General features: G+C 38.0%; 5 protein-coding genes across 6 annotated transcripts in view; all 5 read right to left on the reverse strand.

The window, feature by feature from the left end:
• antxr1c (ANTXR cell adhesion molecule 1c) overlaps positions 1-5,235 on the reverse strand; it is a 45,940-nt gene extending 40,705 nt beyond the window's left edge. The window contains exon 1 of one of the 2 annotated variants that reach the window (XR_013201258.1): positions 4,589-5,233. Coding sequence is in view for 1 of the 2 variants with exons in the window: in XM_077224622.1 (XP_077080737.1) it covers positions 4,589-4,734 (146 nt within the window). In the remaining variant the exon portion in view is untranslated. Of the gene's footprint in view, positions 1-4,588 lie in introns of both variants that reach the window. The other variant, XM_077224622.1, reaches the window with a different exon arrangement.
• Positions 5,236-8,157: 2,922 nt separating this feature from the next.
• On the reverse strand, positions 8,158-11,221 carry rbp3 (retinol binding protein 3). Its single transcript, XM_077224621.1, has 4 exons — positions 9,725-11,221; positions 9,438-9,628; positions 9,141-9,283; positions 8,158-8,873 (listed from the first exon to the last, which is right to left on the reverse strand). The coding sequence occupies exons 1-4, from the start codon at positions 10,910-10,912 to the stop codon at positions 8,548-8,550; spliced, it is 1,848 nt and encodes a 615-aa protein (XP_077080736.1). The 5' UTR covers positions 10,913-11,221; the 3' UTR covers positions 8,158-8,547.
• Positions 11,222-11,316: 95 nt separating this feature from the next.
• Positions 11,317-14,408, reverse strand: irbpl (interphotoreceptor retinoid-binding protein like). The gene has a single exon (XM_077224620.1). It carries the CDS (start codon positions 14,302-14,304, stop codon positions 11,548-11,550), a length of 2,757 nt encoding a protein of 918 aa, XP_077080735.1. The 5' UTR covers positions 14,305-14,408; the 3' UTR covers positions 11,317-11,547.
• Positions 14,409-17,948: 3,540 nt separating this feature from the next.
• Positions 17,949-19,950, reverse strand: gdf2 (growth differentiation factor 2). The gene is made up of 2 exons (XM_077224610.1): positions 19,179-19,950; positions 17,949-19,082 (listed from the first exon to the last, which is right to left on the reverse strand). Exons 1-2 carry the CDS (start codon positions 19,513-19,515, stop codon positions 18,235-18,237), a joined length of 1,185 nt encoding a protein of 394 aa, XP_077080725.1. The 5' UTR covers positions 19,516-19,950; the 3' UTR covers positions 17,949-18,234.
• Positions 19,951-20,261: 311 nt separating this feature from the next.
• On the reverse strand, positions 20,262-26,476 carry gdf10b (growth differentiation factor 10b). The gene is made up of 3 exons (XM_077224608.1): positions 26,098-26,476; positions 24,167-25,038; positions 20,262-21,564 (listed from the first exon to the last, which is right to left on the reverse strand). Exons 1-3 carry the CDS (start codon positions 26,462-26,464, stop codon positions 21,373-21,375), a joined length of 1,431 nt encoding a protein of 476 aa, XP_077080723.1. The 5' UTR covers positions 26,465-26,476; the 3' UTR covers positions 20,262-21,372.
• Between the last annotated feature and the right edge of the window lie 537 nt (positions 26,477-27,013).

A 27,013-nucleotide genomic window follows, 5' to 3' on the forward strand; every position in this document is an offset into this window, starting at 1 on the left:
TGGGAGAGGAAGTTCTGCTGATGACGTGCAAATTAAAAAACAAAGACACAACTGGATCATTTCCATAATGACCAACACAATCTATCAGTTAGCGTCTGGTTTAACACGTTTTTTTGGGGGGTGGTAATGAATAATGGTGGAAACATCAGCAAATTGACGAGCGCAAACCTTAGTAAATCACCTTGGCTTGTGTGATTCATTAAATACTCTCCTCCCATAGATTTTGCGTCTGAAAGGAAAACATATGCATATGTAGGTCAAAGGTCAGCCGCAAAAAAAACACTGTCCACACCTGTTCAGTCCTAATTTATCACTGTGTGTCTTAAGTAAATCCTGACAGTAGTTTATTAACGCCAAGAGCGTTTGCGCTGGAAGAAACTGTTAGTAAATCTGACCCGTAAAATGTAAAAATAAATAGGTGTTGTGAGACATCCCAACGTCCTAACTTTCATTCCTTTTCAGGTAAATTATGATTACAGGGGCAGATTTTTGATTTATAAAGACTTATTTTTGAGTGGTTTTTTTTCACTATACTATTTTATGACCTCAATACACTTTTACCACATGCATGATTTGTAAACTAATACATTTAGGCATTTGCATCACATAATCAGCTCCATATGTGTGTCTTTTCTGATGTACAGTAGTACATCAGCTGGTACAGCATTGCACTCAGGTACGAGTCCCGTGAAACACAACTCTTGATAAAAGAGCTCAAATACTTGAAGAAGCAGATAAAATGGCATGGCTGCTTCACCAAATGCATTTTTGCCTTACATTTGCTTTTTTTTTAACACTCTCCGTTAGGTCTAGAGATAGTATGTTATTTTCAAAAGCAAAATAACGTAAATTAACCTTTTAGCACCACTTGACAGACATTTTATTTTCGGACTGCTTCAGTAACATACAACTACCAACATAAAACGCTGCCAGATTCACATTCATATGTTTTGGATGAAACTGAACCCTCTTTTAGTGCAACTCACTGGACATTTTACATTGAAATTGCAGCGAAACAATATTTTGCAGAAATGTCGCTACAATTTCTTTTTCCAAAGGAAAATAAAAATGCTATCACCCTGAAAGAGGAAAGAAAAATGTATAAAATAAAGTTACTGGAGATACTGAACTGAAGATTTATTAACCCATACTGTGCTACACATTAATTTACAGAAGGACTTTCTGCCGTCAATCATTATATACTCATTCAAGTTTGCAGACATTGGATTGGCTGACATGACTTCGGAGGGCGGGGTTTTGAAAGGGGAGGCATGTAGTCGAAAGTATAGGGGTGGGTCTAATTCACAAGCCAATTTGGGTTTTTTTCAAGAGGAAAAACCCATCGAAAGATTAAAATTGTCATATTTGAGCAGTGCATCCCATCCTAGGACGATGAATGACTGCACTCCGGTTCAACTGACTGGGCTTTGAAAACCACTAACCTACACTTAGCTTGGGATCTGCGCTGGGCATGTGAGCCTACGCTTCTTCTACGATTTTAGTCTTTCAGTTTTCGGTTCTGGTCTGAAAACACAAGCCCTTTGCATATCCGAATACTTTTTACGCCCTGTGTAAACTTCACAGCAGTTTCTGGTCTGCATCCAGAAAGCATATTTGTGGTGTGTGATAACATTTAACTAGGAATGCATGTCTCTTAAAACTGTTGCAGGACCTTTACCGGCAGGTAAAGCTGAACTTGAGTGTATTGGGAAAACTCGACATGGCTCTCAGAGAAGGGACTGACATTAATGAATCATTGACATCCTATACAGCTGTTATCCTGGCTGTTTTAAAACAGATGACTCAATGCCTGGGTTATCTTAAGCTAAACAGCAGTTACTGGGAACAAAACTATGATTAACACAGTGTTGTTTCAAAACATTTATGAAGATGAAGTAAATCAGACCAGGGTATGTGTTCAGACATCGTTGATGGACGATTTTGGGACAATACAATAAATAATCTCAATCTCAAGGGTTGTATAGCAACGGCTTAAACATCTCACGCTAATGTCGTTTCAAACCTATATAACTTATTTTCCTTTGTGGAACACAAGCAAACATATTTTGAAAAATGTCTCAGTATTTTTTTGTATACTCAATGAAAGGCAATGTTATGTCGTTAATCACTTTATTGGCTTTCTTTCATTCATGCATTCGGCAGACGATTTTGTCCAAAGCAACTTACATTGCATTCAAAAGATACATTTGATTAGTTCAAGCATTTATCAAAACCATAACCCTGTTTAAGCTACATGAATGCATTACATGGACAAGAAGTTTTGGCCATTATAGAGATTCTCTAAATATAATTTCTGTTTCACAGAAGAAAGAAAGTCAGGTTTTGGTAGACAAGAGGGCGAGTATGATGACATAGTTCACCCAAAAATGAAAATGATCTCTTTAAGCACCAAAAATCTCAAGAGTTTAGTTCCTCTGAGGACGTCTGGCTTGAGGGCTGCAGTGCAAATACCATGCTAAGCACTCCCATCGACAACTTCTTTGTTTTATTCCACTTGTTAAACAGCAGGCCATGGGCTGGTAGACTGATTCTGAATCACTACTCAAGGCTGCCACTTCCCAGAAAGCCTTTGGGCCACATGAAAGCAGAAGTTGAAGCAATGATGCCAGGCTTAAAGGACAATCCGGAGGTCGGTTTGTGTATCTGGTCCTTTTTTACAGTAGCTATTTGTATAACCAATATTCCATTGATATATATATAGCGGGACTTTCCAAAATGATTCACATTAAATTGGAAAGAGGAATGGAGCGATATTTTGGTCAGTTTGCCATCAGTCATTAAGTTTAGTAAAAAAATAAGTTTAAGATTCCAAAATATTTGAGTGTCAATGACCATAAAGTGTAAGATTGTGACTTTTGAGGTTAAAAAAATAATACTTTTTTTTATACAATTCCTCAAGAAGAGATCCGGGAAGCCCAATAATGCTGCACCTGAAGCCAAAAACTCTTATGCAATACAGCTGTTGTTTGTGATGCTTTGATACTTCAACTTCCACTCATTCGGTGATGAAACACAAACAGAAAAATTACCTCTATGCACGCAATGGCACAGTGATTAAAAATACTGAATAATGCATGCAAATGAAATTGCTTAAATTGTTGAAGGCTTGTAATGTTCTTAGAGGGCTGCAGATGTTCATGTGCATGTGATTTTACTAAATGTCAGTTTTTCCGAAGTCTGTAAAGAGGAAAAGGGGGGTGTTGGGGTTGGCCATCACATCATGGGAAAAACTGGGACCTCGTATGAGATGTTTTTGCTTGCTCTCAGCTGATCACTTCCAGAGCATGTTGCATGACATATGAAAAAGGATTTATGATGCATTTACTGGTTTCTAATGTGTAAAAACTAAAATATCTAACATATTTTATAGCAGTATATTCATTTAATATACCCTAAATGCTTCCTGACACATAGTCAAAGAATATCACTATCCTTTTGATTACAGAGCCGTCAATTCTATGTTCATTGGTTAAGCAATAAAGGAATATTAAAACGAACTAAAACATCCTAAAAACCAACTAAACAAATAAATATGAAATCAATGCTTTTAGACAACCCACACATTACAATGGGAGTCTCATGAGACTCATACATGGGAGCATACCTTACAAAAAAAGGTATTTAATATAAATAAAAGTGCAATTGGATTAAACATCCTGTAAAGAATCTTCCCAGACCGACACAGATCATGGGAAAGGATGTCGTCTGTTAAACAATGGTGAAGGACAAGGAACAGGAAAAGAGAACCACAGAGGAATGAAGTTGTGACTGACTGAAGTGCTTATTCAGCAAACTTCACATGTACCACCTCTTTGCTCATCATTACACACACACACAAAACAAGTCGGCACAATATAAAAATAAACCGGATGACTTCTGCAAACTGTCACTGTCTACACTCTTGGAAATAAGCAATGTCAGCAATGCCATAGAAGATCCATTTTAGGTTCCACAAAGAACACTTTATTAATCTGAAAATCTTTTGTCCACTATACAGAATCTTTTGTGGAATGGAAAGGTTTCAGGCATTTTTAAATTGAACCACTGATACCATACAATAATTTTTTTTTCTATGTGTGTGTGTGTGTAATACTGCAATGCACAGCATTTTCTCCCTGAACTCTAATTGAACCCCGCCAAGTGATACCAAACAATGGACATCTGGTGAATATCTATTTTGATGATGCAGACTGTGAGAAATTTGGGGGAAATACGGAGGATGTGAGTGGAAATGTACTGGCCTACTTTACCCAGGCAGTATGTGGAAAACATCAGGCCAACAGACCGCAAAGCATCCCTAACATTTGCACTTCATATAGATCATGTTGCCTTTAAATGTGATTGACGCATTTATGTTGGAGAGCAGACAGTTTACCAGCTGCAAGACCGAGAGATTAAAGCTATAACTTACAGATAGGCTATCTTTCCTTGAAGTTTGATAGAGAGAGAGAGAGAGAGAGAGAGAGAGAGAGAGAGAGAGAGAGAGAGAGAGAGAGAGAGAGAGAGAGAGAGAGATTCTTTGTTTCAAAACAATGAGCAAAACGATTGAATTATAACTGTTACTTACTTGTCAAGGACAAAATACAAGTCGAATGCGCCTTGACATGATCTCTCCTCCTCCACATCTTCTTCGGCTCCCGCAGCTGGAAGCGTGAACAACAAAAGACCGAAGAAAAGCACGCCGAGACACATTTTTACTTCTGAATGTGCCATCGTTTCTTAACGCAAAAACATCAATCCTCAGTTAAACAAATGTCCATTCACATTATCTTTGAATATCGAGCTTGAAATGAGCCTCTGCTGAGATCCTGAGAGAAGGATGCACACAAAGAGGAGTTTTTGCGGATGTTGACGCGATCCTTATTACTCACATCAGTCTGAAAACTCTCAAAACTTGAGATAAGACACGCTAATGCCAGTATGCACTGCACAGTAAGCCGAAGTCCGGGGAAAAAACACCACAGAAAAAAAATTGTTTCCAAATTTGTGTTTTGTGTTTTTGATATAAAACACGGGCCACTTTGCTGTTTTTGGGGAACTTTGAAGAACTGTTGACGCACGAAATCCACGTGTAAAAAAGGCTAGATGTATTTTCCCCCAAGCGCTTGAAAGCTATGTAATGTAAATGTGCAAAGCAAAGACTGAGTCGTTAGAGAAAAGAGCCCAGGCTCAGAGTTGGCAGAAGAGGATCTCTGGTGTCAAATTTCTACCCTTGTAGGAAAAAATTGGGGCAGTTTCTTCTCCTGCTCCTTGAAGGTTTCCTCCCTTCTTTTGGATATGCAAAATATGTGTTTTTGCAATGTCTTTTCGCTGTTTTGTCTTGTCTGCTTTTGACGATAATAAAATACAACAGAAAACTAAAACTAGAGTAGAAAAATATTTTATTTTTAAGCATTTTACAAAAGGCTTACCAGTAGCCTATATATGAATTTATTTCTTATTCTAGTCTGAACCACAATTATCTAAGTGCAATTTCCAGGTGTTGGGTCAAGATCAATTAATTGATTAACAAATGAATGTTTGTTTCCATTTTATTTATTTTCCCCTTTCTGCCCTATCAGCAGTTTACATGGATACACCAGTAGGTGGCGTTAAGCATGAGAGCCTTTTTTATGCCAAATCTCCAAGGCTGCATCTGAAATCGCACATATTAGTAGGCGAAATAAAAGTATGTGACAAAAGAAGTATGTCTGAATTCACAGTACTCATTAAAGTGTAGGCAAAAAGCCCCCAAATGACTTACTTCTTCCGGTGACATCTTGTTATTGAACAATATTGATCAGATCACATAACGAACTAAACGAAAGTATTTCTAATATAGTGTGTGTCATATCCCCTACATAAGGAAGCAGTGAACTAAAATGAGTGAACCAATTCGGATAATCTGGATATACCTAAATATTGTGCTTCGCAGGGGGCTGTGGATTACTTACATAAACGTCTCCATTATATAGGCCAATAATATATAATTTTACAAGGCCGCATCAGTCCATTATGGTTATCTATAGCAAATAAGGGTTCTGCACTTCTTATTGTGGTGCATTATAAAATTTAATGAGGGCAGTTGTCTACATCATAGTTTCAGGCACCATTACAAAATGTCTGACACCCAAAATACAGCAGAAAATAAAAGGGCAGAGTGATCGGTCTATTGTATCATTCAGTGGAAGGGGCTGTGTTTCTTCTGAATATCAACCATTGAAGTGATCCTTTCAAACCTGCCCTCGAATGCCATTTGCTTGTGCTGCAGTCAGTCTTTAAGCACACGCACAGAGAAAGCGATTAGTTAGTTCACTTAAAAGACCCATTAAAGGTCCACTGAAGTGCCTTGAAACACACAGCATTATTCAATGTGTTGACAACAGGAAGACAGGGCGGGGCATATCGAACCAGCTCCTCCCCCTTTTAAAATAGCCAATGGTGTTTCGTTTATATCACAGCTCAGCCAGAGCTGTTGATCTTGGTAAAGTCACATTTGACAGCTTATAAAAGCCACAGTCCAATAGAATCCCCTTTTAGATTGAATATGAAACTGTTACTAAAGACGTTGTTACTAAACAGTGATCATAATCATGCTGAGGATGTGTAGATTGAAACGTGTGTAATTTATGTTGGTGCATGGCACTGCTGTTTTCTCTTCTACTCACCAGTGCAGTGTCTAATACCGAGTCTGTCTAACTGTTTCTCCTCCCAATTTCCTCAATCACTTTAAAATATGTCATTCTGTGTGGAATTCAAATGAGTCTGATATGATTTGTGGTCAGCACCGACTCGATTATATGATCCGCTCTGTGTTATTGTGTCTCTTCAAACCAGACTTCATTCGCCCCTATGGAAAGCATATTTACATTGTCTGAATCATTCCCTATCCCCTATATAGTGCACTATGTGCCTTTCACCATATTGAAAATAGTAAATGTGTGAACAAGTGACCGATTTCAGCCGCAGCTTCAGCTTCTATTTATAATGCAGGGGGCGGAGCTTCAGATTCTAGAGAGCATTTGATTGGACAGAAAATCTGATTAGAATCTGAAGTGCAGAGCGATGTCATCAAATCACTGATCCATATTGGAAGACTGTAAGTTTTGATTGCATATATCTTCTAAATGCGAATAAGGCTAACATATTCATTCTAAAAGCCAAAAAACGTAACGTTTGATTTCATGGGGACTTTAATAAAACACCCTAGACACTCTGCAACATGTGACCAGCTCAAGCTATAAAACCAAAGTGCAAGGTAATACTGAACATAATAGTAGACTGAATGACAAACTCATGTGAACTCATTCGAATTCCTCAGAAGATCTTGATGTCGTAATTGTTGAGCTGCTTAGACCAGTGGATCATGTTAAATTGTGAAATATTTTTGTTTTATTTATCTGGTTTTAGATGCTTGTATATTGGTTCTGCTTGCTGTTGTAGGTAAACCACAATGACCAGTGTAACCATGTATAGCTAACCGGCCAAAACCAGCATGACCGTGCCCATAACATACCTAACTGATAACAAGCAATAAGTTAACACAAAACTTCATACAGAAATCAGTTTTTATTGTTGACATCTAACTTTGACACGCACCATTACACTATAGTGCATTGAAGGTATTTATTCCTGTTAAAGTCCTGTTGACAAAAGGTGCTACATAACTGAAATTTTAGTATGGCAGTGGATGTATTTGACTGCATGCTTTGGTCCAAAGCTGGATGGAGAAGATATGCTGCCATCTTCTGGTTTTTGATGATAATTTCTAAAAGAAAAGGTTCAGTAAATACATGAATATATCATATAGTTGTGTATTGACGGTGAGTACAGCAAAAAGTGCATTGTGGACTTACCAAATATGAACAGTGTTTTTGCTTATATTCTGTGTGCTTAAGTGTGTTTGTGTTGTAACATTGATTTTAAAAATTTGTTGAGATTGCAAGTAGAGGTAAATAATCTTAAACCTTCACGCGAATGTCTGGAATTGGTTATGTTTGCTAAACTAGTTTTAGCTCAGTTGTAAGGAATTTTCTATTTATTATTTAAAACACATTACAAATAGAACAGTTTCCATGTGGTATAGTATTTATTAAGTTTTATTTGGTTTCAATCGCGATTTCCCTCAAATAGATTAAAGTAGCATTTCAAACAAGACAATTTTCATCTTTTATTTTTTTTAATATGCATGAGTAGATGTTTACAATACAAGCATATGCAACCATAAACACATTTTAATGTGTACAAAGTAAACTAGTACACAAAGTATCCAACACTTATATTCAAGTTCAGACCAGGCCTAATCTGAATATCACTTGGAGAATATTACCTGCATTATCCTCAAGTTTGCTTTTAGAGATCGCAAGCTTTAGATTGGATGGGTTTGAAATAATACAGAAAAATTGAAAAAGATTTGAACTAGCATCAGAAGGCTTAACTTTGTACTTTCTAAACATTACCTTAATGATATACACAAAAAAATGCCATCCTTCTAAATAACTAATTTGCTATATAATTTGGCTTCCATAACAGGCCCAGACGAACAATTTATTTTTGGCCGGAAAAGTGCTTAAAGAGGATGCCCTTGGCTGTGTCGAGGGCAGCGTCAGCGGGCACTGGAATATGTGGGGCAATGCCAGCACCCTCCCAGGCCGGACCCTGATCAGCGTCCGAGTGCTTGATGGGAATAGACAGGAAGATATCGCTTTCGCCCACACGGAAGGCCTCTGGGGGGTGACAACCTCCACGGGTTGTCTCACCGATAATCATTGCACGTCCCAGCCTTTTCATGATAAAAACAAACTCCTCAGCAGCACCGGCGGTCACACCACTGGTGAGGATTATCAAACTCTTTTTGCTGCCATATCTCTTGCCTAGACAGAGTATAGAATTGCACAATTAATTTTGCAGTTTGAAATATGCATATAACAATATACAACCCAGACAGCAACATAGTGGACATGCGGATTCAACGCGTACCGGATCTGGGCTCACACTATGTTTCTGTCTGGGAACACATAATCTACTTCAGGACACTGCATTTTTTATGTTTAGATAAAAAAAAAAGACACTTATTGAAACTGGTCTGCACAAAGAGTAAAATAATAAGTTAAATATGTATAGTCACTTTAGTAATGTACCTGTAAGTTGTGTAAGGGTCAGAAGATCACTTGTGGTATTGGAGGGTCTGTCATAAATGTGGTCCAGCGCAATCTGCTTGTCACCATCAAAGAAGTATGAGCAAAAGCCAGCGATAGAAGAGGTAGGTCCACCAACATTGTTCCTTGAAAGAAAATAATAATAACAAATTTGATCTTAATATCAAATTATGGTCAAAGCCGGTGGATACAAAATTTGTACATTATTGAATTTCATTCAGAACTGGCTATTTATTTAGCTGGATTTATAGAGCGAGAAACAACTAATACAATAATCACCTCAGATCAATGATCAGCGCGTCAGTGTCAATCACCTTTTTCCAGACATGTTCCACAATGATCTGAGCAATGGCGGCAACATGTTCAAAATCTCCAAACATGTCAAAGCGAAGATAACCAATGTTGTTTTCAAATACATCAGTGTGGAATGAAACTTTAATGAGCTCAATGAACATCTCGGGTGTGGGATTCTGGAAGTTAAAGGAAAGTTGTCATTCATAATTTTGCCATCATATCTATAAATTGTTATATCTTAAAAACAAAATGTAGTGCATATAATGACTTACCATTGGAGGAAGTGCAGGAATATTGCTGGTGGTCTTCAGGCATTTGTCCCCTGACAGTTTTAGGAGGTCCGCTGAGAGCTTTACTTCCAGTTCTTCTTTTGTGGAGATCAGTTTGTATTCCCCACTGGATGCAATAGCTCCCAACTTCTCAGCGACATCATCCCCAACACTTGGAAATGCATAGTTGTCTGCAACCAGTGTGGCTGCCGCCTGAACCAACCCTGGGATTTCAGCACGAAGTTTAATGATTGCAATGGCAGCGTCAAGGGCATCTTCTGCTGCAACCTCAACATCTGGTGCCACTCCAGTGATTTCCCAGCTCTTGCCAGTGATGGGGTTAATAGACTTAGCAACTGGGACAGACACATAGAAGTCGGTGTCACCCACCTTGATTTTGTCCATTTTCATAGTTCCCCCAGCTGTTTTCTCCCCAACGATTGTGGCCCTTTTAAGGTGTTTGAGGCAATAAGCAACATCTTCTGCAACCCCAAGAGTATCCTTGCTTGTCAGAATGATCAGGGGTTTGGAGGTTCCATATCTTTTTCCCAACAGGGTCGGCATGGACCACAACTCTATGGTGAGGTCGGACGTGCGATCGTACACTGAATCAATGTGGATTAATGGCTCAGGATTAGTATAGTAAGACACAATATATGGGATTCCGGATATCTCACCACTGATAGCATTGCGGAAGTCAAGAATCATGCCAGATGTTGGGAGCATTTTGTCCCAGATGTACTCCAGCAAAAGAGGTCCAACTTTCTGAGCCATCTCCTCACCAATGATGTGCTGAATCTTCAGGTAGCCAATGTGGCCATCCAGGATCTCAACTTTGACCGTTGCTTTGATCATTGCGGCCAGATGCTCCGGTGGGATGTCAGGCATGGCTGGCGGTACTGCAGGAACGAAGCCTGGCTCGTATGTGATGTTCACTCTGGAATCACTAATAGTTTTTTGAACCCCATCGGCCAGAACACCGGCAAGGATGATAGGATCTGAAATGCCGAGGATCTCTGTGTTACTACTCCCAGCGTCAATTGCCTCTTCCAAGCCGGCGAGTTTTTCTGGTGAGCAGTAGTTGTCTATGAGTATTTTTGCCATATCCGCAATAAGCGTTGGGGAGAAAACACAGTGAGCCACATTACTGAAGATCAACAACGACACTAGTAGAGCTACAGCTTGAGCCATTTTTGGCAGGTTTCGGATTCCTGCTAATACGGCACAACTGAACTCTCCTTCTGCAGAGAGGTTTGTCAACTGAGTCTGCTTCTACAGTCAGGTTTCTGTTATCACATGCATAAGAAGCTTTTCCTCACAATAAAACCTTAATCTCATTAGCCAAAGTTCTTCAGTTAGAAAATAGCAAGCTAAAATCTACGTTACATTTATGTTACAATAATATGAAGCACTTAAAGTTAAATTAATGGTATTTATTTATATTTACCTTTGTAAGAGTGTTTCTTAAATACAGTATTGAAATGAAAATCATGTCTATCAATTAACCATTTTTTTTAATTACAGTGGCTAAAAGGTATGCAAAGGAAACATTTACTGATGTCTTCTTTTGTTATTTTATTCTATAGCATGTCATGAGTATACAAAAGCACACCATCAAAAGAGCATTTTGGTAAAACTTATGCTAAAAAAATTCAGAAATATGTCAGATCTAGCTTTAAAAAAGGTAAATTAATTTCTATTACATACACATAAAACATTAAAATAACTTAAAGTTTAAATCCTTTTGACAATGGTGTTTTACTGCAAAAAAAAAAAAAAAAAAAAAAAAAAAAAAAAGAAAGAAGAAGAAAAGAATACTGAAGCCCCTAGTTCTGCTTCCCTGAATTTCTCTTTAGTTGTTTTTTGCCAATTATTTTCTGGGCAACATTAAGTGCATCATTTGCTTGAACTGCTATATGTGGTTCAACCCCGGACACACTCCATACTTTTCCAGTAATTGCACTCAAAACCGCCTGGTTGGGAATGGAAGCATATAGGATGCTATTCCCAATTTGGTACGTTCCACTTGAGAGGGCGCCTCCGGTAGTGGGCTCTCCAATTACAGTGGCCCTGTTCAGGTCTTTCATTGTTCTAGCGAATGCCTCAGCGGCTGATCCAGTTATGTGACTTGTCAGGATATAAATGTCTTTCTGAGAGCCGTACCTCTGTCCTAGCACTTCTGGAAGGGTCATAACCTTTGTCACAGTTGTTGTGGAGCGATCAAAAACAGTGTAAAGGTGTTTCAAGGGTCGTGCATCAAAAAAATAGGTGCAAATTAGTGGAATAGCCGTGGGATAGCCACCCGTGTTATACCTCATGTCAATTATGAGCGTGTCTGTGTTCACCAGCTTGCTCCATACAGCTTTGATGAGCTGGGGACCAATTGCTCGCACTACCTTTATGTCTTCCATCATGTCGAATCTCAAATAGCCAATATTTCCAGACATTACCTCTACTTCGAACAGGGCATCAATGAGGAACCCGACCTCTTCAGGGGAAGGGATTTTGGGGATTTCATGAAGGGATTCAATTTCACAGTAGAAAATGTGTAGTCTGTGGTCACCCGAGGTCTCTTGGAGATCTGCAGTGAGTTGAGATGCAAGAGATTCATAGTCAACAACTGACCGGTACAGTCCCTCAGTTAGTTTGGACTGTAACAGTCTACTCACTTTAGCTGCAACCTCAGGTACAGTGTAATGTTTTTCCAAGAGATCTCCAGCTTCTTGCACCAAAGCCTGAATATCCTTGTGAAACGCAATGATTTCATGAGCTCGCTCAACTGCATCTTCAGCAAGCACGATCGCATCGGGAACTACACCGCCTCCAAGCCAACATTCCCCATTTATATCAATGAAATTTATGATGGGGACAGTAATGGCAAGGTTTGTTTCTTCAACTTGAAAAGTTTTGGAGTGAAGGAGTGTTCCAGAGGTGATTTCCCCTATAACAGTGCCTCGGTGCAAGGACTGCATCAGGTAAGCGAACTCTTCTCCAGCTTCTGCTGTGTAATAGCTTGTCAAAACATAAATACCCTTTCTAGAACCATAGAAAGGCCCGCTGATGTTACGGAGGGTGTGGAAATCAGCAGTCATGTTCTGGATACTGTCGTAGATTGAAAAGAGGTGAGTGTTTGATGAGATGTCGAACATGTAGGAAAGCAGTATTGGCAACGCCTCGGTGGATCCGCCGGTGTTATAGCGCAGATCGATAATCAAGTTCTCGGTGTCTTTGACAGGTTGCCAGACCTTCTCTTTGATTCGATCCTCTAGTCCGATCAAAATGGTGGGTGTTGGGAACCTGTCAAAACGCAGATATCCATTGTTTCCTGAGAGAATTTCCAACTTGAATAATGGATCAATAAGATTTTCAAAAGATGAATGGTCTTCTGGTGTTGCATCCAGGCCATTGTCAGACAATCCTTGCATTGTCTTGATATTTAAACGAGGGTCTTCAAAGACCGTCTGCAGCTCATAATTAAGTTTCGCTGCCAAGTCCTCCTCAGAAACAACTGTGAAAAAGTCTGTTTTAGCGAGCTGATTAAGCAAAGCAGGGATTTTATCTTTAATCGAATAAAATCGTTTAATGATGTCTGACACCCTTTTAACTGCTTTCGGTAGTGCTTTCCTGATGGCAATGAGGGACTTTGCTTTGGCAACTCCTTCCTTCGGGTTGACTGTGACGGATGGCGAAACCCCGTTCACTTCCCAGCTCTGTCCTGTCACAGGATTCACAGATCTGGCAACCGGGACCGTGATATAAAACCCAGAGTCCCCAACACTTAACTTTTCAACCTTAACAGAGCCTCCGGCCGACCTTTCTCCAACAATTACAGCTCTTTTGAGATGTTTTAAGATGTAGGCAACCGCTTCAGCCGCACCAATGGTGCGCTTGCTGATTAAAACGATCAGTTCTTTTATTTTTCCATATCGTTCTCCCAGGAGGGTCGGCATTGTCCACAGCTCCTTCGTAGTGTTAGTGGGTCGCTCGTAGATTGTGTCGATGTGCAAAAGTGGTTCAGAGTCGGAAAAATAGGAAACAATGTATGGGAGACCGGAGAGCTCTCCCGCTGTGCTGAAACGGAGATCAAAGATCATCGCTGACGTATGCGCAACCTTCTTCCAGATGTTGTCGTGAAGGAGGCGTCCCAGTTTTGACACAGTCTCCTGACCTATAATACGGTCAATCCTAAGGTAGCCAACATTGTTATCCATCACCTCCAGTTTAACCGTGTTCCTGATTAGCCGTATCAGCTGTTCAGTAGGCAGCGACTGAAGTGCAGGTGACGTGATCGGAGTATAATTAGGCTCGTAAGACACACTCAGTCTGGGGTCATTGAGTGCACCCTGAACGCCCGCAGTCAGGACTGATGCCAGTGTTTTTCGATCGGAGATGTGTAGGATCTCTCCGCTGCTTATAGCTTGTTGGATTGCCTCCTGCATTCCAACTAGATTCTCTGGGAAACAATAGTTGTCGAGCAGAATTTTAGCCATATCCAAGACAAGCGCAGACTGAAATGATGCACCGATAAACAGATCCTGACAAGCGACTATGAGCAGGGCAAAAACTCTTACAGTCCCTGCCATCTTTTGCCGTTGGTTGTTGAATTTTGTCTAAGCCAGAGGTTTTCGTCCATTCATTTGGTGGTCCTTTGGTAGATAGAACAGGTTTTTGACAACAGCATCCACATAAGAGGCTTTTGCTCTGAATAAACCTTTAATCGCATTATCTGCAGTGCATCAGCAAGACATTGACAGATCAAAATCAATAAATATGGGAAATGTTGGAGAGGATATAAAATCTCTCTAAATGCACAGCTTCATCATGACTTAAAGGGACAGTTAACCAAAAAATATAATTTGCTTACTCATTTACATCTGTGGAGGAACTCACAAACACATTTTTTTTTAATGTCTTGGGATTTTTTTTTAAAACATTTTTTTCTAAATATCTGATTTTCTAAAGAAAGAAAGTTTGGAATGACATGAGAGTAAATAAGGATTTTTGGTACATACAAGATGTTTGTTTGGAAGAAAAGTAAATCATATTATGGAAGGCAAAATGTTTAAGTACTGTGTATTTATTGGTTCATCTGTCTTTTTTGTATTTGTTCTCAATGGTAGCACTTTATTTTACAGTCCTGTTCCCATGTTATACTATTTACTTATTATAGTAATTACAATAACTAGGTACTAACCTTGAACCTAACATTAACCCATGTAGTTACCTTATAATACCCAGTACTTTCTTAGGTAATTATAAGTACACATAAGTGCATGTAATGTAAAATAAAGTGCAATCATCTCAATGTTAAGTAATCTCAATGTTTTTGACCAGGGGTCCTGGAAACATTTTAAGCATTAGAATATTATAAATATTTGAGTGAAATTTGGGGAATTATTTTCCAGTAAATGTGCCTCTTTACACATTTGCTTTTGGATTATAGTCCTGTTAGTCCTGTCGTCATGAGGAAAATAAGATCAAGCTTTCAAAGGTGACGTCTGGGTCAGGTTAATGATGTGATTACACTGCTGAACAGGTGACTGTTAAATAAACACCAAGATAGAAATGCATTTGTATATGCAACACCAAACCATAACATATATTTCTTACCAGGCAATTTAGAAAATGGCTTTGATTGTATAACATCAGAGCTTTACTCTTTTTCTGAAAGAGGCTCATATATTAACTCTTTGGCAACAACTGTATATTATTCACATACTGAATAGTTATTGTTTTTTTAAATCTTCTTATATATTTCACCGCTTCTTTCTTTTCTATCATTTGTCTAAATATCAGAGCATTAGTGTGAATTTAGAGGCCCTTGCCAATTTTACAGGATGAAATTATGTAACCCCACATTCACTCAACACTAATTGGTGCTGCACTGTTAATCTTGCTTTATCTTTTAATGCTCAGCCTTATGCAATTCTATCTGATGATTCCATGTGGCCAATCAGAGATTGGTAATCTCATTTTAAGATGACTGGAGTTTTGCCCAGTGTATCTGATGGGAGTTTCTGAGCTGGAGATAGAAACAGGTTTGCATAAATATCTGTCCCTGAATGACCCTGAAAAGTATTGCTACGATGATTTTTTTTATTTTATGTATATAATTCCACAAAAACACCCTACTCACTATATGTCTGAAATTTACCAGAACCATGCAAATCCTATGAAGTTTGTGCATTTATAAATTCCATTATTTTGTTTATCATTTGAGGATCATGCAACAACAGTATTTGTTAAGATCTAATGAATGTTACAGTTATTTTAAGCTATTACAAAACAATGTACCAGTTCTAACCAACAATTGCTTACCTGACTGAAAAGCTCCACCAGCAGCAGAAAGAAAGCACTCACCACACACCACAATGAGCTTGGTTTGCTAAAAATGTATTAGGAAAGCCCAAAGTGGAATTACTTTGATGCATGATTTCTTGCAATTAAATAATTTTTGGACTTTATTGATGAAATGTAAATCAAATTACATCATTGTAAAACTAAATATTTTGTAAGTAAATATATATGCTGGACATACAATGGATTATATACAAATCTTTTTGTGGGGGGAGAAAAATAATAAAATGAAAAAATCATTAGAGAGCCGGTTGTACAACAGGAAGGAAGAATACAATTTTAAGTTATACCCACATGCGTCAATAGTGCTCAAGCCCTGAATGTTTCATTCTGGAACTCTAGTGGGAGGTATTGCTTAAGTTTTGTTTGTTGTATATGAGCATTTCCCTGATTATTTTTGTCTGGAACTACCCAGAATAGGTCAATCTTGAAGCCAAGCGGGACCACAGGGGCATTGGCCCTAGCTAAATTCTCATTATGCCTCATCCATATATATATATATATATATATATATATTATTTATTTACTAAAGAACATGATAGGTTCAAAATGCTTTGAAACTTTGCTGATGTGGACCTGAAACAAACACATGCAAGTACACATCACATTGAGAGCACTGTCAGCGGCTTCTATTACTATTGCAGTTTTGAGCAGGGTAGATCTTACAAACATGTTTACAGCTTTCTGCCTGAGCAATACCACATCATTTGGGAATGTTACTCTATCGCCACCTTGAGGTTTCTTACTAGTATGTACAACTGGACGGCATGTTGCAGTGCACAGGGCGAGCAGTGACATCTGTTTTTGCATACTTGTGTAGAGTGTGTTGCTGTATTAAAATGTAAAACAAAAATCTCTAAGGGGGAATATCGGCCCTGATGTTTTGGTCTATGCTGTCAAATCCTAGAAACGCCCCTGGGTATGTCCCCAGCTAGTCGACATAAGTGAAATGAAAACCAAATTATGGAGTCATAATGCCACATTTGCCTGCAAAAGAAAAAAGCATTGTAAAAGAGAATAAAGTACTGCAAAAGAAAAGAAAATAATTGAGCAACGAAAAAAAGTTATTTTGCATTCAAAAATAAAGAATTGCAGAAGAAAAATAAAGTATTGAGAAAAAAAAACAAGAACCATAATACAAAAATAAATAACAAAAATAAAGAATTGTGAGAAATAAAGTGTAAAAATAAAAATCAATGACAGCTGTAAAAAAAGCTTAAGAACTTTGATCCTATTTTATATCAGCAACAATATTTTTTGCAGCAATCCGTTAAAGTGGTGTTTATTATTAGTCTTTGAGGCTACTTTCTACACATGTAAAATAGGATCAAAGTTCTTAAAGTCCCCCTGTGGTGAAAATCCAGCTTTTAATGTTGTTTATATGTCTATGTGGTGTTTTTAATATGCTTTAAGACAAACCATGTGCAAATTCATAAGTCAACATAAAACGTGATTTAAAAATGTTTCCGACATCACAAACTACCTTGTAACAAATCAGATCAACGTGTGATCGTCAACGAGTGGATCTCCGAGCTGAGTGAGTGAGTGGAGGCGGGGCTCATTTGCATTTTCACTGAACACTAAATGAGGCAAGGGTGTCGAGTTACATTCAAGCTATTTTAAGGCATGAAGAAATCTGTTTCAAGTAAAAAACTTTTAAATACATCATTTTGAGTTTTAAGGGATAAAATAATTGACTACAGGAGAACTTTAAGCTTATTTTACAGCTGTCATTGATTTTTGCAATTAATTATATCTTTATTTTTGCACTACTTAATTCTTTATTTTTGTTCGCAAAACTTATTTTGTTTTGCTCAATAGTTTTATTTTTATTTTGCAATAGTCTTCGTTTATTCTTTTACAAATTGACTTTATAATGGAAGCTGACTTTAACCTCAAGAAGCTCTTTTATATTAAAAGTAATTTTTAATTATGCTACACTAAAAAGGTTCTTTATTGGCATTTATGGTTCCATGAAGAACCTTTAACAGGTTCTTTATAGAAAAAAGGTTCTTCTGATTATTAAAATGTTCTTCACTTTTATGAACAGTTCATTGTAACGTTCTTCGGGGAGGCCAAAATGGGAGCGCTGTGACAAATGGGAATGATAAAACGAATGCTGTCATTTCACAGATGAATGGGTAAGCAGCCAAACACTACCTACATCCACACTTTGCTACTTTCATCTCCTCGTACAAGTGTCGGACCGTGATGACACCCCTTTCTTGGTACATGACGGCGATTGGGTCCAGCTTGGTTGGGACGCAACATGCCATGTTTGCCTTTTTGGGATTGCTCAGGTTAACCAGAGTTTGGATGATGGCATGTTTGGAGGGGCTTACGTCATCTGTCAGGGGGAAATAACACACTCCTTTGCACTCATAAGCATCATACTCAGGTGGAGCCACGATCCATTTATCCCATCCGATGTCTTTGAAGTTCACCTTCAGCGAAGTTCTCCGACAGTAATTGTTCTTTGCTTTCCTCTTCTTCCTGGGGTGCTTGTTCACAGGAAAATGATTTTCCACAAATATCCGCTCCTTCTCATGAAGAAGCATCTCTTTGACCTCATTCATCGACTCTTCCTTTCTGTTCCCGAGATCATCAGAAAAAACTATTATGACTGCCGAGCCGTTGTCCTCTAAACCCATGCTCATGTCAATAGATTGACAGTTTTGTTGGATTTCCACCTGGAGTTCACCCGCCCCACGTCCAGAATCCTGCCAAATCCTGACGGCGCTGGTCACGTCGAAAGCCTGCCATGTGTTTCTGGCCTCAGTGACGTCTCTCCCATCCAGAAGCTTTAAAATGTTTGTATCCTGCTTGTATTCTACGCCATAAACATGAATGGATGTGAATTGGTCATCGCAGGTGCTTTTACTTCTTTCCCAGAGAGTGAACAGCCTTAGCTGGACTGATGTGATCTCTTCATGATTTGGGATGGAAACGTTGAATAGGAGCCTGTGTTGAGTTTTGTTGCCGTGTCTGATGGAATAAATAACATCTGTAAAGAACAGAAAAAATATATTAATACACCTTTTCACTCATATACAAGTGGTGTGAAAATCATCAGAATTGCATCTACCTTAGAGATACTTACCCTGTATGATGAAGCTTCGGATGACATCCGCCCGAGGGATGGAAGTCTTATCAGATGCATATTTATTATAGATATCCATCATGAACTGAGGAGGTTGAACCTTTCTGTGTTCTTGCGGCACGCCTGATAAATTAAGCTTCCTCAAAAAGTCTTCCTTCCTGAAGCCCAAAAAGCTCTCCAACTTGGATTTGAAGTCATCTTCTTCCTCAAGGTTTTGCTCTTCTCCCTGAATGAACATTGTGTCTTCCAGGCTCCCTAAAGATTTCCCCTCGCAAAGCCCAACCGAAGTAGCAAAATTGATGGACATCAGAAGAAGCAGATATCGTAAACCCCGCATCTTTCGTTTGGTTCCCAAAGCGGATAGGTGACTGTCTGCGGCAAGTTTTACATCTGACTTTGGTTTGTGGAAGATCCTTTGAAATCGGGGTTCCTCAAGTGAACCTCAGGTTCACTCCCACGTCCCACGCTAAGCAACACACTCTCCGGAAACCAAAATAGTAGCATAGCTATTCTTATCTTTGACACCAAAGTCGTGGTTTGAGCTTTGTTATCTTGAGGAAGCTTGTAGTTAATGAGGGTTCTGTAAACACTTTGGGAGCAGACTTTGAAAACTAATGAGAGTGATTTTGACAAACCCTTATTTACAGGGTCAGACTTCTGGCTGTTTTTACTAAAGCAACTCCATCACTTCTGAATGTGTTTGTGTCTGCACATGTAAGATGCTTCAACTAATCAGCTTCAGCTATGATAAATATTAACATTATAGATTCCATTCATTTTGATTCATTTTCATTCAGCTGGAATCTGGCTGTGTAATAGTTAATGGGTCTGAGTTGACCTTTGCCCCTTTGTTGCAAACAATCTGTGTTCCTAATACAACTCATTAGGTCTTTATTCACAAAAATTCCTCCAGGATTTCAGTTCAAAAAACAAAAACATACCAGTTTATATACCAGAAGAGCACTGAAGAATCTGGTTTAAGAAATGTTTGCATAAAAAATGTCAATACAGTACAGTTTGAAAAAAATAAATAATCATAAATGACATGAAATTGATATAAAAATACAAAACTCTCCTTTGATAAAGTTTCACAAAACCTCTGAGATGTTATAATTTTATTTTTAAATCCATAATCTAATGACTTTTCTATAGCTATGGCTAATCAATCCATCTGTTTTAACTTATGGAGTCCGTCCTTATAGGGGAAAACAATATTATGTCAATCTCTAGATGGCAGCATTATGCTGCATTTTCTTCATTTCGTCTGTCTCTCACAAATGACCAAAAATGATCTGCAGTTTTCTTTTCATGCAAGATTCCAGGTGTTTAGATCCTATAGGTTACACTTTATCTAACAAGCTTACAAATCAAATCAAATGTTTACAAGGATTTATAGCAACACTTTACAATATGATTTCATTTGTTAACATTAGTTAACTCGAACTAAAAATGAACAATACTTCTACAGCATCTCATAATCAATGGTAAAATAATAGATTTTTTTAAATAAAACATTAATTAATGAATTACATAAACAATTTAATTTTTTATTAACTAACATTAACAAAGGTTAACAAATGCTGTAAAAATATATTGCACATAGTTAGTTCATATTAACTAATGCATTCAAACTAATGTTAAAAAATGAGACCTTTTGTAATGTGTTACTGGGTTTGGTTACACTTTATTTTAAGGTGATGTAGTTACATTGTACGTTTGTAAGTTACATTAAATAAGTAATGAGTAATATTAATTAACTACATGTACTTACTATCGAGTTATGGTTAGGGTTTGGTTTAGGGTTAGTTACTTGTAATTATGCATAATTTACTGTTTTTACTATAGTAAGTGGTGCATGTAGTAGCATTTAACTACGTAATCCTTAAAATAAAGTGTAAATCCATTTAAATCACTAGCTTCTTTTAAATTTGCTTTGTACTTGTTTCAAAGCAAAAACAGCTTGACTTATGTTATGACTATATGTTACAGTTAGGATTATATACAATTCGTAAAAAAAAAAAAAAAGAGAGTGGAAAGAGGATACAATGTTTGTGTGCAAAGATCCAATATTATTTGAGGTGTCAAGGTCTTATTTGCAGAGATAAAAAGTTCATTTTCGGCAGTCCCTTGAGCTGAGTTCATTGTGTTTTGCAGGTTATATTGTTCTATATGTCCATTATTGACCTTGCTCTCCTTACCGACAGGCACAGGTCTCCACAGACATGCTGGGATAGACCTTCACTAGCATGTTCCTGCTGGAGTCCAGGAACAGCACAGCCAGAGAGCTCATCGTGTCGGGAACGCAGCACGGCTCTGGGACGCCAGGCACGATCCCCACAGCTCTCACTATACTCTGGATGGTCGCGTGATTGGATGGATGAACAACCTGCATTAAGAGAAGTAAAGGTTGGAGAAAAACTACTGTCTATTAACAAGGTTAACGTGACAATGCCCAGATGCATTTCTTAGTCCTATCCACCCACCTTATTTTTAAAGTCACCATGACATCAAAATTGTTTTTTTTTTTATGGAATATTGCAGTATTTATTATAAATGCCTTATCAGTGCACATCATTATTTCTTGAATCAGAATAACTTCCCCTCCCTCTTGCAGCATCTCTTCTCTTCTCTGATGTCGAGGGCGGGGCAACCTGTCACTCACATGACATCCACCAATAGGAAACCACAACCATCTAATCAATTCCCCACAGACAAAATCAAGTGATTCTATTCGGATATACGTCAGAAAAAGGCAATCACAAACTTAATTTCATGCCGACTTTGAGTATTATTTTTGGTCAGAATTAAACCAATTGTTTTGCACATTGTAATGGACTATTTTTAACTGTAAGATAGGGCTTATTAAACTGGTAAAATTCTATAACGATTTAAGCTCAATATTTAAATTAATCTTTCATGTCCACATATTAATTTTATTTTGTTGAGCTGCCGTGCAATAATGAGATAATGTACACTGTGCCCAGCCCAAAAAAGTTGCTGTTTGGATTTAAATAGGCCCATGATTGGATCATTATTGCTGTGATTATTACGTTTCTTGCATGTTACAGTATATGTTTGTCAACGGTTCTTCTAACCCACATTGATGAAGTGTGTAGCTTTTCATTTCTTAAACACCCATGTAGGAAGACACATCATGTCCATATTTCAGGATGACAATGTCAAGATTCATAAGGCTCAAACTGTGAAAGAACGGTTGAGGGCGAGAATGAAAAATCATTTTCACACATGAATCGTCTCCTCTGAGTCCAGACCTTGAACTCATTGAAAGTCTTTGGGATGTGCTGGAGGAGACTTTACAGAGTGCTGGACTCTTGCATTTTCAATACAAGATCTTGAGCAAACATTGATGGAGATAACATCACAACATTTATTGGCAATTCATGTGTGAAAATGATTCTTCATTCTCCCTCCCAACCATTACTTCACAGTCTGAGCCTGATGAATGTTGACATTATCATCATGGAATATGGCCATGATGTGTCTTCATACATGGGTGTTTAAGAAATGAAAAGTTACACACTCCATCAATTAGGGTTAGAAGAACTGTTGCCAAACATATAACATGCTAGAAACATAATAACCACTGTAATTAGGGAAGCACTGATATGAAAATTTTAGCCGATACGATAATTATTTATATTTAAATGCCTATAACCGATATATTGGCCGATAAATCTAAATCCAAATTTTATATAATTTTTGACAGCCTGATTACAAAAACAAAAGTCTCACCATTACAATCCATGTCCCAAGCGTACATTAATAATGATGTTCTCATTATAATTTTATATAGTCTATATGATAGACTTGTGTTATATAGACTAGCCTATATTTTCCTTTTTTGAAGTGATTCCAATCAAATTTTTAAGCAATTCAAAACCATCAATGTGAACAGTGCACATCTTAAAGGGATAGTTCACCCAAAAATGAAAATTCTGTCAGTAATTATTCTCCCTCATGTTGTTCAACCCGGTAAGACTTTCGTTCATCTTCGGAACACGAATTAAGATATTTTTGATTAAATCTGAGAGCTGGATCACTCCTCCATAGGCTTCTAAGGGATTGAACTTGCCGGCCTCGAAAAGTTATTAAAGACATCGTTAAAATACTCCAAGTGACTACAGTGGCTCAATTAAGTTTATCAAACGACGAGAATACTTTTTGTGCGCAAAAAAAAACAAAAATAACAACTTTATTTCAACTATTCATTTCCTTCTCTGTGGGCCTCGTGTGAGTTCACTAGTGTAACAGCCCAGCGCTTCTGTGTTGTACGTCACACGCATCACACACATGACCAGCGTCGGCCAATAGTGAGCCTACAGTACGTGTGAAGTAGCACTACGCAATCACACTACGTTAACTCACTAGAGTCCCACAGAGAAGCAATTGAATAGTTGCAAAAAAGTCGTTAATTTTGTTTTTGCGCACAAAAAGTATTCTCGTCACTTGATAAACTTAAGATTGAGCCACTGTAGTCACTTGGACTATTTTAACGATGTCTTTAATAACTTTTCGAGGCCGGCAAGTTCAATCCCTGAAGAAGCCTATGGAGGAGTGATCCAGCTCTCAGATTTCATCAAAAATATCTTAATTTGTGTTCCGAAGATGAACGAAGGTCTTACGGGGTTGGAACAACATGAGGGAGAGTAATTACTGACAGAATTTTCAATTTTGGGTGAACTATCCCTTTAAGTGTCTCAGCTGAAGGAAATAATCCATGATTGATCGTATTTAATATATCGACCAATTTTTTTTATTGGGCCGATAACGATAACATTAAAAAATAACATTTATCAGCCGATACTGATATGGTGGCCAATATATCGTGCATCCCTACTGTAATAATGATCCAATCATAAGCCTATTTAAATCCAAACAGATTTTTTTTTTTTAAGGCCGGAGAGTGTACATTCAGGCGGTCATTATAAACAAAACTAAATATAGAACATAAACTTTTATTCCCTTACCTTTGGAATCGGGAATCCACAGGTTCCTGCACAATAGTAGGCATCAAATGCTTTCGGAGCTAATATCCATTCGCTCCATCCGATGTCTGCGAAGTCCACCCTCAGGTAACGGCGCGAACATACTCGCGGTTCACTCCACTGCTTACGTCTCGCTTTTTTCATGGTCTTCTCATCAAAGGTGAGCTCCTGCGACCCTCTCAATCCCTTATGATAGTCCTGTCCTTTTGACAATGGTTTGGGCTTTTTCGCAAAAAATCCGCTGTCCCATAACTCCCTGCTCTTCAGGGCGTTGTACTGGACGTCAGGGAGGTAGTTATTCTCCAAGTGATCCAGTTCCCTTCTGATTCTAGAGCTTAAAGAAGCTGTGGGCGCTGTGGTCTTGGTCTCCTCAACCACAGTAGACGGACTGTATCTCTGTAAACTCATAGCAATGCTGTTTGGTTCAGTTATGGTAACGTCATCAGCGTACACAAGAATGAACGGCAGACTGTGAGGAGACAAACGATCATGACGTCTGTGGTGACCAAAGTCAAACTCAACGGTAATCGATAGTTCGCGGTTCACATGGGCTTGTTTGATGGCTGATGATACGTCTGTAATCTGCCAAAGCCCCTTTCTGCTAGTAGACAGTGTGATGTTGCACAGCGGAGAGGGGATGGCAGCGTTTGGTGATGTTCCTTTAATGAAGAGATGTGTTGTGGTGAGTGACTGAAGGTACTGGAGACGGCATGCGGATCCGCGGGAGCGACGGCAGGCCCAAGGACGCTGACGAACTTGCTGGTCAAGAAAGTGTAGAGTTGACGTCAGTATTGCCTCTGAATCGGGGATGGAGGTCAGGTTGAAGCGGAAAACAACTTTGTGATGGGAGAGCTCTGAAATAAGGCATTTGAAAGCATCACAAGTCATTAATTGCTGCTTGTCGATTTAGCGTGGGTTTTACGCTCATGCATGCATGTGATTGACCAGTAAAGTTTCCAGACAACATCCTCATAAACAACACATTTTTCACATTTTGGATTTAACATCCGACCACATTCTATGGTTTACGAGGCAGTTTAATAAAAAGATAAACACGGCTCCTGAATCGGTCTCTGGCCATATGGTAGTGTTTAGTGAGCCGGTCTCAAGGTTTCTTTCTTTCTTTTTTCTGTTTCCACTAATACCCTCTCTGTGTTTAATAGCGCACCTCCAGTGGAAACTTAGCAGCTCTGAAAAACTGAAATAATGGGGAAAATGCTATCTGTGCATGATTTCACATATGCTTATCATATAGCCTATAGCCTAATTCATTTTAATCCAGGTGCATATGGATTTTTTATGTAATGAATATTTAAAAGATGGGTTATGGTTTTTTCCCCCTTGTATTTCCTCAAGGGTTTCCAACTAATAAAATACTATAATTAATTACCACTGGTCACACTATAGTTAAGGGTCCAAATCTTACTATTAATTATTAACTACGACTTTAGCCTCAATAAACTTCTAATTACTGTTTTTTAATAGTTAGTAAGACAGTTAAATTTAGGTATTGGGTGATTAAGGGATGTAGAATATGGTCGTGCAGAATAAGGCATTAATTTGTGCTATATAAGTACTAATAAACAGCCAATATCCTAATATGCATGCTAATAAGCAAAAAGTTAATAGTGAGAACTGGACCCTAAACTAAAGTGTAAACACTTAATGAATGTATAAAACAAAAATTATATTGTCTTTTATTTTATGAATTATTTATGTAATGTCTTGTATTTTAGGCATATTGTATTTTTGAAAATATAATGTAGTTTATTAAATATAATTAAAAAAATTATGAAAGTTAAAATATAGCCTAGATCACATTTTGGAAACACAAACACAGCGTGATATAAAATATGAACTATAAACATGCATTGCTGTATTTTATATCGTTTTTAGTTGTTAGTTTCACTCACCTTGGACTCCTCTAAAGCTTCGGATTGTATTGACGTTCTGTCGATGTTGATGATGATGCTTCTTGCTGTATTTATCATAAACTCTGTACATATTAACAGTCATCATGTCTCGCGCAGGATTGTGGAATGACGGCTCTGTTGCAGGAATATCTCCGGGCAGCTCTGACGAGTCTACCAAGCAAACTTTGACGATGTTTAGACAGAGAAAAATGTGAGCCACCACCGCGCAAATTGATGCCATATTCACAGCTGATCCCTTTATAATCGAGTAAACTAGACGAAAGTGTAAGACTGATGGAAAGCTCGCCGTGAGAAGGACCGATAGAGTCGGTGGAGGACGATGATGATGATGATGTCTCGCGCTCATACACTTGTTTCTGAAGCGATGATGACAGATGATGACGTGCAGCCAACGAGAAGCTAAAGCATCTTTCTGAAGCGATGCAGTTCACACACACCTCTTCAGCTCATGCTGTTTCACACCACGACCCTTTCTCATTGTTTTGCACTTTTTTTTGCAATTTGTGGGATTTAAAAAAAAAAACATTTTAAAATGAAGCGTTAAGCTATAAATTAAAGACAGATAGACTATAAATTGTATCTATATCTTTAAAATGTAAAACGTAGGCTATCTTATATTTCGTAGCCTATAGTGACGGACAAGCAGCCAAAAAAGAATTAGACAGTTTAAGTTTCTAGGTTTTATTGTTTTGTCTTTCCCTTGGCATTATAATTCCCATACTTGTACAGTAGGCTATTTCAAAGTTTTGATTGTTTTTATTCAAAAATGTTAGTCATAACAAAGACTTTTTACTGGTATGCACTATATTTTGTAAGTTTTTATAGCATATGGTGACAAAAACAAATAATCTATTATTTATTCATTTATTTTACAGTAAAGTAGGCACATCAAGAA

The sequence above is a fragment of the Siphateles boraxobius genome, unplaced genomic scaffold, assembly GCF_051911475.1.
Source record: "Siphateles boraxobius isolate OS27281-9 unplaced genomic scaffold, OSU_SipBor_1 90, whole genome shotgun sequence".
In the NCBI taxonomy this organism is placed as follows: domain Eukaryota; kingdom Metazoa; phylum Chordata; class Actinopteri; order Cypriniformes; family Leuciscidae; genus Siphateles; species Siphateles boraxobius.

Excerpts from the sequence above, each read along its gene's own strand:
- rbp3 (XM_077224621.1), bottom strand. The coding sequence starts at position 10,912 with ATGGCTCAAGCTGTAGCTCTACTAGTGTCGTTGTTGATCTTCAGTAAT. Across the intron at positions 9,284-9,437 it reads GCGCTGATCATTGATCTGAG|GAACAATGTTGGTGGACCTA; the intron begins GTGATTATTGTA and ends TTTTCTTTCAAG. Across the intron at positions 8,874-9,140 it reads GACCCTTACACAACTTACAG|GCAAGAGATATGGCAGCAAA; the intron begins GTACATTACTAA and ends TACTCTGTCTAG.
- irbpl (XM_077224620.1), bottom strand. The coding sequence starts at position 14,304 with ATGGCAGGGACTGTAAGAGTTTTTGCCCTGCTCATAGTCGCTTGTCAG.
- gdf2 (XM_077224610.1), bottom strand. The coding sequence starts at position 19,515 with ATGCGGGGTTTACGATATCTGCTTCTTCTGATGTCCATCAATTTTGCT. Across the intron at positions 19,083-19,178 it reads CCGAAGCTTCATCATACAGG|ATGTTATTTATTCCATCAGA; the intron begins GTAAGTATCTCT and ends TGTTCTTTACAG.
- gdf10b (XM_077224608.1), bottom strand. The coding sequence starts at position 26,464 with ATGAGCGCGAGACATCATCATCATCATCGTCCTCCACCGACTCTATCG. Across the intron at positions 25,039-26,097 it reads AAGCTTTAGAGGAGTCCAAG|AGCTCTCCCATCACAAAGTT; the intron begins GTGAGTGAAACT and ends GCCTTATTTCAG. Across the intron at positions 21,565-24,166 it reads GTGGATTCCCGATTCCAAAG|GTTGTTCATCCATCCAATCA; the intron begins GTAAGGGAATAA and ends CTCTTAATGCAG.